The following is a 12108-nucleotide window of genomic DNA, read 5'->3' on the forward strand; positions in this document are numbered from 1 at the left end:
TCCCATCCAGGTTCCCCCATATTGCAGACATGGTCTCCCATCCAGGTTCCCCCATATTGCAGACATGGTCTCCCATCCAGGTTCCCCCATATTGCAGACATGGTCTCCCATCCAGGTTCCCCCATATTGCAGACATGGTCTCCCATCCAGGTTCCCCATAATGCAGACATGGTCTCCCATCCAGGTTCCCCATATTGAAAACATGGTCCCCCATATTGCAGACATGGTCTCCCATCCAGGTCCCCCATATTGCAGACATGGTCCCCCATATTGCAAACATGGTCCCCCATATTGCAAACATGGTCCCCCATATTGCAAACATGGTCCTCCATATTGCAGACATGGTCCCCATCTAGGTCCCCCATATTGCAGACATGGTCCACTATCCAGGTCCCCCATATTGCAAACATGGTCCCCCATATTGCAGACATGGTCCCCCATCCAGGTCCCCCCATATTGCAGACATGGTCCCCCATCCAGGTCCCCCATATTGCAGACATGGTCTCCCATCCAGGTTCCCCCATATTGCAGACATGGTCTCCCATCCAGGTTCCCCCATATTGCAGACATGGTCTCCCATCCAGGTTCCCCCATATTGCAGACATGGTCTCCCATCCAGGTTCCCCCATATTGCAGACATGGTCTCCCATCCAGGTTCCCCCATATTGCAGACATGGTCTCCCATCCAGGTTCCCCCATATTGCAGACATGGTCTCCCATCCAGGTTCCCCCATATTGCAGACATGGTCTCCCATCCAGGTTCCCCCATATTGCAGACATGGTCTCCCATCCAGGTTCCCCCATATTGCAGACATGGTCTCCCATCCAGGTTCCCCCATATTGCAGACATGGTCTCCCATCCAGGTTCCCCCATATTGCAGACATGGTCTCCCATCCAGGTTCCCCCATATTGCAGACATGGTCTCCCATATTGCAGACATGGTCTCCCATATTGCAGACATGGTCTCCCATATTGCAGACATGGTCTCCCATATTGCAGACATGGTCTCCCATATTGCAGACATGGTCTCCCATATTGCAGACATGGTCCCCCATATTGCAAACATGGTCCCCTATCCAGGTCCCCCATATTGCAAACATGGTCCTCCATATTGCAGACATGGTCCCCATCTAGGTCCCCCATATTGCAAACATGGTCCCCCATATTGCAAACATGGTCCCCCATATTGCAAACATGGTCCCCCATATTGCAGACATGGTCCCCTATCCAGGTCCCCCATATTGCAAACATGGTCCCCCATATTGCAGACATGGTCCCCCATCCAGGTCCCCCCATATTGCAGACATGGTCTCCCATCCAGGTCCCCCATATTGCAGACATGGTCCCCCATCCTGGTCCTTATCTTGCAGACATGGTCCCCCATCCTGGTCCTTATCTTGCAGACATGGTCCCCCATCCTGGTCCTTATCTTGCAGACATGTCCCCCATCCAGGTTCCCCCCCCATACTGCGGTCAGGGTCCCCGTCCCCCACATACTGCGCACAGTGCCCCCCTGTGCTGTATTTCACATGACAGAAAAAAAAAAAAGATTCTCACCTGTCCTCCGTTCCCTTGGCGTCCTTTCTGCACCTGTAGCCCGCAGGCACAGACCCCGTAACTATCGCGGCTCTCTCCAGCAGCCGCCGACATCAGCGCTGTAGTGCAGTATATTGCCGCGCAGAGACCGGCTCTCTGCACAGCAATACCAGTGTCAGCCGCCGGCCTATCAGAGGCCAGCAGCTGACATCTGCGCATGGCAGTGACGTCATACACCGCTGCGCTGGGACGCAGACGTCAGCTGCTGGCCTCTGATAGGCCGGCGGCTGACACTGGTATTGCTGTGCAGAGAGCCGGTCTCTGCGCGGCAATATACTGCACTACAGCGCTGATGTCGGCGGCTGCTGGAGAGAGCCGCGATTGTTACGGGGTCTGTGCCTGCGGGCCGCAAGAAGCAGCCGGAGGGGCCGCGTGTTTGAGACCCCTGATTTATAGTGTGGCTATGTGATCGCTTCTGTACACTGGAATAGGCCTTACATCATCTAATCTCATCAGGTGTGAGACTGTGCCATACTGTCTAGCGGGATGCTGTATCTAAGCTTATGTGTGATATTGTGCTGCTAAGCCACAGTATACAAGTCTATCGTGTTACATTGCCTCAGCAGATTATAACGAAGCCTATTATGTGTGATACTGTCTGCTGTATCTGAGGCTGTTGTCATGCTGTCTGTTGCTGTATCTAATCCCTTGGTATGCTACTTGATGATTAGATACACTACAAACAGTATTATACTGTCTTCTGAGCTGCTGTATCTAAGCTCGTCTGTGCTGCTGATAGATAACGGTTCAGGATACAAAATACTCGATGCGGTTTCAACGCGTTTCGAAGTGATCAGACTTCATCAGGATGTAACTGGGTACAAAAGCCTTTCCCCCATAGACCTCTCAAGGCCGGGTTCAGCTAGGAGTATGTGGACTCGTCTGAATCCAGACTAAGGCTCACACTGGGGGTCTCTTGTTACAGCCCACCATAGAGTGATACTACTGGCTGACGCCCAGCACTTCGCTGTATACTGTCTGGAGTCGGCTGATCTTATGTTTTAAGCATTAGAGGGAAACAATTGATGTGCGCGTTCAATCACAGCCGCACGGGTCACACTTTCCGTACATCATCGGAGCACAAGGTTTTTACATCGTCTCAATGCTTAAGAAATGTGACGATTATAGAACAAACAGAAGCCACTTATCCGTCTCAGCAGAAGGATGGCCCCACTGTGCGTAAAATTACTGCCCTGGACTGTGGCCCGGACTAACAGGACCACACATCTTTTCACTTTCTGAATGATCTATGATGTCATCTTCAGTGCTGTGATGTCATCACATACCAAACTGTTCCAGTTCTCCACTTTTTTTTTTTTTTTTTGCTTTCTTTTCTGCATGACTGGGGTGCAATAAAAACCAGATGTGATTTAGGATTCCTGAGGGACCACGGGAGATTACTTTCCAGACTTTACCCTCCTCCCTCTATTTTAGGATTAAATCCTGATGATGGAGGCTCAGAGCGAAACGCTCTCACGCAAGTCTGACGTCTCCCACAGCAGCTGACGGGGCGATGGTGACGGCTGTGACTTGCTGTAGCAGAAAAACATTATTCAAAAACATATATATATTTTTCCCTGGTATTTTTTTTTGGGGGGGGGGGGGTATGGGAGGAGGAAGGTGTTAACAAAAATATGAAAAAATGTTTTTTTATTTTTTTAAAACTTTGCATCTGGATATAGAAGTGGAGGTGAAGAGATATGCAATACAGTGTAGAAAAAGTCAGAAATTAATGTCTGTAATAGGGGGGGAGGACAGGAGAAATGCCGGGCAGCTGGAGCGACTCCAGGAGATGAGGTAACTCACCGCGTTCTCTGGAATTTGAGGCTACTAAATATTTGGAGAATACCCCGAGTCTGAGGTTCTTCAAAACGTGACATTTCATTAGTAGCTCGTAAAGTTTTCTTAAGGATGTCATGGAGTCGGCCGTCTTGTAAACAGTCTGCAAGTTGCCAGAAGTTCTATTAAAGCGGTATGTGGCTGACAGGGGCTTAGTGACATTCCCTGCGTTCATGGCACGCACCTCGTGTCCCAATGGAGATTTGATTGGTTAAATTCTTATATATTTTTTTTTTTCTTCTTTATATCTTTTAAAGGTGAGGATCATTTTTCTATGAGCAGTTGGAATGGGAAGCGAAGACGAAGCCCCCTGCAAGCCTTGTACGACAGTGAACAGGTAAGCAGCTGCCTCTTACCTTGACCACTCAAAGCCTTTCCAGGGAATTTTCAGCAGCAATTGTGTATGAATCAGTGGGTAAATCAACGTCAGCAAATCTGAATCGGATGGCGCTGATTTTGGTGCAGGTTTTCTTGTGGACTTCACCTGCAGAAGCTCAAAAGTGGAAATCCGCAACAAACCCTGGATCGTAAATAGACAAACTGTGGATTTCACCGTACGGCACAGGGTCCATTTATGCGCAGAAATTCTCCTCCAGAATGTGGATCACATTTCTAAACTTTCATCAAATCTTCTGCTCTCAAGGCCGGATGGAAAACCGTAGTTTTAACGGACGATGCTTAGCACAAGTTAAATATTGCCACGGTCTGTAGGAGGGAAAAGAGTAAGGCATTCATTTAGGAAGGCTTCATTTTTCCAGTAGGAACAATCTGAAGTTTCTGGATCCCAATGTCAAATCTGTAACCGCATCCCCAATAATGACACGTCCTTGATCTTTTGTTCCATAAAAGTAGACATTTTGGGCCTCTTTGAGGAGTCCAACCACCAACTCCGTTTTATATGCCCTTTATTTGCCAGCTTTGCAATCTAGTTGATGATCTGCTCTCATCAGTAGAGAGAAGGATAAGGCATCCAGACAGGTCCCTCTCTCCACAGAGGCTGCACTTTGTTGCGTACACACTGCCATGAACAACCCTCACTGTTTTTCACCTTTTATAGATCCTAACATTCAGACTAGTTTCATCTTCAGGATGGAGAATCATAATATGGATTTGACAGAGTCCTGGATGGTGTCGGACACTTTTCTGTTCTCACAAAAAGAACAGAACGTGTTCTACGTTGCCAAACTTCCGTTCCTTCACTGACTTTGGAAAGGCGTCATTGACGTCTCGCCATTGACTCGCCTGTTCCCAATCTCACGATGAAAGAAGGAATGGGAGGGGGGATTTGGCAGAAATGATGACAGACTGTATATTTTATAACTATATTTCTTTTTACTTTAGTTTGAGCATTCGCCAATCCAAGCTAAACACCAGAATCGTCGGGAGCTGCTGGCCAGCGCCTGCAAGACCTACACGAGAAAACGCCGCGTCCTCACCGCCGATGACCTCAAACACCTGATTGTGGATGACACGCATGGGCTGCTGTACTGTTATGTGCCGAAGGTGGCATGCACCAACTGGAAGAGGGTCATGATGGTTCTCACTGGCCAGGGCAAGTATAAGGACCCTACACTCATTCCAGCGAACGAGGCCCACGTTCCAACAAACCTTCGAACTCTTTCAGAGTTTAGCACCTCTGAGATCAATTACCGGCTCCGGAACTACCTCAAGTTCATCTTCGCAAGGGAGCCTTTTGAGAGGCTGATCTCTGCCTACAGGAACAAATTTACTCGCACGTACAACACTGCCTTTCACAAGCGTTACGGCACCAAGATCATAGAGCGTCATCGCAGAGACCCATCTCTGGAGGCGCTTGAACGCGGAGATGATGTCACATTTGAAGAATTTTTATATTACTTGGTCGACCCACAAACCCAACGAGAAGAGCCGTTCAATGAGCACTGGGAGAGGGTCCATTCCTTATGCCACCCTTGTATTGTCCAGTATGATGTAGTGGGCAAATATGAGACTCTAGAAGAAGATGCCAGCTACCTCCTGCAGCTGATAGGGGTAGGAGATTCCATTAAGTTCCCATCTTCTTCCAAAACCACACGGACCACCGATGGGATGGCAGCTGAGTTCTTCAAGGGCATCAACCGCTTCTACCAACGGCGTCTCTTCAATCTCTACAAGATGGACTTTTTGCTCTTCAATTACAGTATTCCACATTACTTGCAGATACATTGAGCGTGGGGTGAGGAGGAAGAGGTTGGTGCAGGGGCCTGGTGCTCTCTTGCATTTTTTTTTTTTTTTCCAGTGGAGGTAAAACGTACGATGGAGCCAAATTTATTTATTGCAATGTGAACTTCTTCAATTAGTGTTTTCGCCTTGGATGTACATGGAGAGAAGATGGTCTCCGGGCTATATATGTCTCTAGCCGACCTTCCATAGCCGCCAGGACGTGAATGTTGTAGTGTTAGGCACGCTCGCTAGTCGCTTTCTTCATTGACAACATAAGGCTGCAGGAATCGGCCACCATTGCTACAGTACGGCCTCAGATCAGGTTGCTTGAGTGCTTATCGCCCGTATGAAATACATTCATGACTTGAAAGGCTTTTTTTTTTTTTTTGTTTTTCTTTTTCTCCCCGACTCGCCCACATCCATTGACTCAAAAGTGATGGGAGGCCAAGATGACTTTTGAAAATATGTCCACCGAGAAGAAATCATTGGACAGTCTGTAGATGGTTTTTAATTAAATGTGATGTCATTGGCTGTTTCATTACATGTTGGCAGCAATGTCGCCTTTGCAACCAATGAAAAGAGAGAAAAAAAAGAAGCTCTATAAAACATCTAAAATAACGCCATTGTTTTGTGTCTGCCGGCCCCTATATATACAGGTAACCTTGTAGATTAATTCTTCCCAACCCTCGTCACTCCTCCATACTGCTGCCGGTGTCCCTCCACCGATCTGATGGGACCATTACTGATACAACTGTAGTAAACGCCCCCTACTGGAAGAAGGGCAGGAGCCTGGCAGCACTATGTAGGAGTGGTGGGGGTCTGGTAGGTGGGCCTGTGACTTTTTTTTTTGTTAAATATTTGGACCATCGTGGCCTCGTTTTTAAATTAAGTGAATGTATTGGAGAATGCCTTTTTTAAAAATGGCCGTACAGAATGCAGTGGTCATAGATCAGATCAAATGAGGTCAGTCTCTATCTATTGTGTATAGGGGCCTTTATTAATATACTTGGAAAGATAAGCAATCTTAGAGGATTGGTGGCAGGAACGATGACTGACGGGTGGGATAAGGAAGCATCCCGGCCTGTAGAGGGGCTATAAACCCAGAATTATGATTTCCACAGTTGCTTCATTTTAAATGCATAAAAAAAAAATAGCCTTAAAACTAGTAAAGCCGCAGACACAACAGGCTGGTGTACACCCGGATCATTAGGAGGTTGGAACTAAGGGAAGCCTAGATAAGCCAGGACAGGAACGCTGTACAACTGTAGTCTGGGACTCGTAGTGCAGAACATTATAGGCCTTCTGTATTTAAAAAACAATATTGATAAATGTGGAGTGATCACCCAAGGCAGCCAATAAGATCACTGCTTTCAAAAATGTCTTCTTATTCAAAATCAAGTTTTCTGTTTTTTGCTTTTTTTTAACTTTATTTTATTTTTTATGTTACTATAGTAATAAAAAAAAAAAAAAAAAACTAAAATATTGTAGATGTTATACTGGCTAATGAAACACAATCAATAAGTTAGCATATCTTGTCTTGCTGTAGTTCACTTTCAAGCTTTGCTGTGTAGGCTAGGACAAATTGAGCAGAGTCATTTCATTATCGTTGGCAATGATGCCCATAAATATAAGAGTCGGGGAAACTGATGGAGACCATCCGACTCTATCCCAACACATAGGATTAAGGCCCCGTCACACTTAGCGACGCTACAGCGATCCCGACAACGATACGACCTGTCAGGGATCGTTGCTGCGTCGCTAAGTGATCGCTGGTGAGCTGTCAAACAGGCAGGCTCACCAACGATCAGGGGAGCAGCGACATCGTGGAAAGAATCTTTCCACGATGTCCTGCTCCTGGTTACCAGGCTGCTTCTTGGTAACCATGATAAACAGCGGGTTACTAGGTGCGCGTGTGCCCCTAGTAACCCGCTGTTTATCATGGTTACCAGCCTGATCGCTGCTCCCGCTGGTCACACACAGCGATGTGTGCTGACCAGCGGGAGGGCAACGACCAAAAAATGGTCCAGGACATTCTGCAGCGATCAGCGACCTCACAGCAGGGGCCCGATCGCTGCAAAGTGTCACACATAGCGACATCGCTGGTGAGGTCGCTGTTGCGTCACCAAAACCGTGACTCAGCAGCGATCTCACTATGTGAGACGGGGGCTTAACTCTTCGCCTTATTGTGTATGGCTAGATAAACCCTGTATACAGAGAACGCTGTGTATGCAGCGCCTCTCCATGGTCTCTGTGGGATCATAACTTTCTGGAGACTGGATTAGTCCACAGACGCTATTCTGTCCATTAACCTTCATTAATGACAGCTGTCCTCCCGGCTCCCATACTAGCACATTAAGTTATAGTGACGTGTCTTTCCTGCTCCATCACTTCTACCCAGCTCTGTAAATCTGTACATTGAGACTTTACGCCACATGAGGAATATCGGAAAAAGGCAACAGTTTGGTAAATAGGGGCTGAGACCTGAGAATAAGCCTCCATTCAGGCGGGAACAGTCGCCGCTGTTCTCCTGTGTGCGCTGCGGTTCAGTCTGTGTTTACCTGCTGGCAATCACCCACCCTACAACAAGCCCATTATTCCCCAGAGGGCTCATCTTACAGCTCAGGTCTGTGCCCTGCAGGCAAGAAGTGTGGCAGGAGCAGCCACAGGAGGGAATCCCTAAAAATTAACCCCTTCAGAGCTTTTAAAAAATTTTTTTTAATATATATATATATATTAAAAAAAATTGCTGAGCTTTTTTTATGTTTCTTATATCTGCTCAGAATAAAGCATCCACTGTGTTCTTATGGGACTATTACACTCCGCTCATTAGCACTTCCTTTTTATGTAGTGTCACTTGTAAAGGCCAAAATAGGAATCTACAGAGAGAAAATAATGGAAAGATTCACACTTCTTCTGTTTTTAAACAACTACTGGTTTTGACGGGAGACAAAACCAGGTGAGGAGCAATCAGAGAAAAGGTATAATAGAAACAAGTCACCAATTCTGCATTTATCACCCACTCCTGAGAAAAAATACTGACCGAATACTGATAGTGGGGCTGTGGCCTTATAGTAAAATACTGACAAGTGACTGAGGCCTAAGACGGAACAAGAGGCAACATTGTAAGAATACAACTACTCTAAAACTATAATACTGCCCCCAGTGTACAAGAATATAACTACTATAATACTGCCCCCTATGTACAAGAATATAACTACTATAATACTGCTCCCTATGTACAAGAATATAACTACTGTAATACTGCCCCCTATGTACAAGAATATAGCTACTGTAATACTGCCCCCTATGTACAAGAATATAGCTACTATAATACTGCCCCTATGTACAAGAATATAGCTACTGTAATACTGCCCCCTATGTACAAGAATATAGCTACTATAATACTGCTCCTATGTACAAGAATCTAACTACTGTAATACTGCTCCTATGTACAAGAATATAACTACTATAATACTGCTCCTATGTACAAGAATATAACTACTATAATACTGCCCGTATGTACAAGAATATAACTACTATAATACTGCCCCTATGTACAAGAATATAACTACTATAATACTGCCCATATGTACCAGAATATAACTACTATAATACTGCCCGTATGTACAAGAATATAGCTACTATAATACTGCCCCTATGTACAAGAATATAGCTACTATAATACTGCTCCTATGTACAAGAATATAACTACTATAATACTGCTCCTATGTACAAGAATATAACTACTATAATACTGCCCCTATGTACAAGAATATAACTACTATAATACTGCCCCTATGTACAAGAATATAACTACTATAATACTGCCCCCTATGTACCAGAATAGAACTTAGTCCGTCCACTATAATTTATGAATGTCACATTTGTCTGTATTGATCTTTAATCGTTGATATAATTTTGAACACAGCAGTAGATAATCAGAGTTTCGCTTTCCTTCATGCACCGTCACTGCTCACTGTCTGCAGTGGTTTTGCAGAGCGCTGGCTGTTAGTAGGGCAGTGTGGGGGTGTACATCATATGTGGGTACGATCAAGGGAAGGAAATGTGATGTTTCCCTTCTAGTAAAATATTCCGCTCACTGCTATCTCCAGGCCGGAGCGTTCTGCTGATCACATGACGCTTTACCCAGATTCTGCTTACAATGCACCAAAACCACTGGACAGACAGCGATGCAATTTATGATAAATGAGCGTTATCTTTCATATCTGCTGACCAGATTTTCTAGAGCTTCATCATTAAATCTCCACTAAATCAGCATTTTCCACTCTTCTACTGTCAACATTTATTGCTTTTGTTCCTGGTAAATGCTACATAATCTGCCTGAGATGCTCCAGCCTAAACCGCTACAATGTATAATCCTGGTCAAAAGTTCCGAGATTGACACAAAGTTTTGTTTTTCCCCCTTTTCAGCTTCAGTGTTTTCGATCTTTTCCTCGGATGTTTCTCTGGTTACTGACGGACAATTATAAACATTTCACAAGAGTTTGTGCTTTTATTGACAAATCCATGAAGTATCTGTGACGCCTCAATATTCCCAGCGCTGCCCCTTATTCTCCAGACTTCTGCCCTTCCCCCGGCGGCTGGATATCGGCTTCTGGGCAGATCCTAACTGATGGCCGCCTGTTCTAGTCCCATCAGAGCTCGGAGTTTTCACAATTTCTGGGTTTTTCTTTGTTCTCTCACTTTTTGATGATTGACCACAGGTTCTCAATGGGACTGAGATCGGGGGAATTTCCAGCCATGTACTCAAAATGTCAATGTTTTTCTTGTGTCTCACTTTTCCCTCGTGTCATCACGCTTGCAAAAGCATCATCACCACATTGTCCTGAATGATGGGAGAAGTTGCTCTTGCAGGAGGTTTAGATCCCATTCTTTATTCATGGCCGTATTCTTTGGTAAAACTTTGAGCCCCCTCTGTAGATGAGAAGCCCCCAGACATGAACGGATTCAGGATGCCTGTTGTCTTTGAATAAACTTATTGTATTTGTCAATAACAGTAACAACTTATGAAATGCTGATAGTTTTTCTTCAGTATCCATAGAAACATCTAAGATCTCATTCACATGTCAGTTTTTCGCGTATGAGTGTTATCCGTTTTTTTTTTTTTTTTTCCACGGATAGGACTTGTACCTTGTTGGATCAAAATCATCAATGCACCTCTCTGCGTCAGGGAAAAAAAACCTGACAGCATTCACATGCCATCTGTGTGTGTGCTGTCCGTTTTTGTCCAGTTGACGAGAGGGTGGAGAAATCGGTGAAAAAAACTGATGAAGATCTGATAAAATCACTGGTGAAACTCTGTCAGTGTTTCTCCCTTGTAATAAAAACTGATGTCTGAATGAAGCCTTAAGGATCCAAATACATGGAAGTGGCAACTGTGAAAACTATAACTTGGGTCAGTCTCAAAACTTTTGTCTGCAATTGTATTCTACCCAGTACATATACTGAAGAGGATTTTCTCTTTAGAGTTCTTTGAATCCATGTGTCTTGTTACATAGTTACCTAGGTCCATCAAGTTTATCCTGGTGCTGCCTCCTCCTGCACAATGCAAAATACATGGTAATGGGATTGACTGGCGTCAAAAGAAATGGAGGAGAGTGTGGGGCGGTAGGGAGTCACACAGCTGAGGCCAGTGACTGCTTCTTGTGGCTGCTTATATAGTCCTCAGTCAGATGAGTCTTGCCCATTCAAATCTATGGGAGCTCAAAAAATTAGATCATCTATATAGCACAGGATTTGCCATTTTCATTATTAACCAGGAAACTGATTTTGGTCTTGAAAATTGACTTCATCTTCTGAGCAGACACTGATCAAAGCAGAGAGAAAATCGGCCTGTTTTTTTTTTTTTTTTTTTGCATATGAGAAAAATCACTGATGTGTGAATGAGCCCTAAGTCCCAGTGTAAAACAGCGGATCTGCAGTCTGGTAATTTTGACAGCTGCTCTGGATGTGACTGGAGTATAAAATGCCAGGTGTCCAGACTTTAGTCATGTCCTTCCTTGCACATCACCACAAACCACCGTGTTTATTCACATCTGGTATAAATAGGGTTTTAGACTTTAGTGGAGTATACAGGAGTGCGGTCACAGACAGGTGCTGGCTATGAAAAATCTCCACCTAAGTGACTGGTGCAGCAGGTGCAGGGGTGGCCATTGCTCTTTCTTTTAACCTGATGTAAATGCCGCTGTTTTCCTGAATCCGGCGATGGTTTTCTTTGATCCTGCTTCTCTCCGTTTCTGAGATATGGCCTCCGATTCCCTGTGTGTAAATTTAGTCTTTTTATCCAATTGGGTGTAGTCCTTAAATCCTCTCATTGGGTGTCTAATTGAGGACCACGCCCACTTGGTAATAAGACTTAAAGTTATATACAGGGAAGAGGAGGCCATAACTAGGGAGCAGGAATAAAAGAAAAAAAGCGCCGGATTCAGAACAGCGGCATTTACACCAGATACAGAAATTACATATTCATG

General features: G+C 45.0%; 1 protein-coding gene across 1 annotated transcript in view; it reads left to right on the forward strand.

Annotated features, from left to right (window-relative positions):
- CHST13 (carbohydrate sulfotransferase 13) overlaps window positions 1–6993 on the forward strand; it is a 19356-nt gene extending 12363 nt beyond the window's left edge. The window contains exons 2-3 of the mRNA XM_073642789.1: window positions 3694–3773; window positions 4778–6993. Of these exons, the coding sequence (XP_073498890.1) occupies window positions 3694–3773; window positions 4778–5623 (926 nt within the window). The 3' untranslated portion in view covers window positions 5624–6993. The remainder of the gene's footprint in view (window positions 1–3693; window positions 3774–4777) is intronic.
- Window positions 6994–12108: the final 5115 nt, after the last annotated feature.

Source organism: Phyllobates terribilis, unplaced genomic scaffold (assembly GCF_046119375.1).
Source record: "Phyllobates terribilis strain yellow unplaced genomic scaffold, ASM4611937v1 Scaffold_8__6_contigs__length_399053987, whole genome shotgun sequence".
Lineage (NCBI taxonomy): Eukaryota > Metazoa > Chordata > Amphibia > Anura > Dendrobatidae > Phyllobates > Phyllobates terribilis.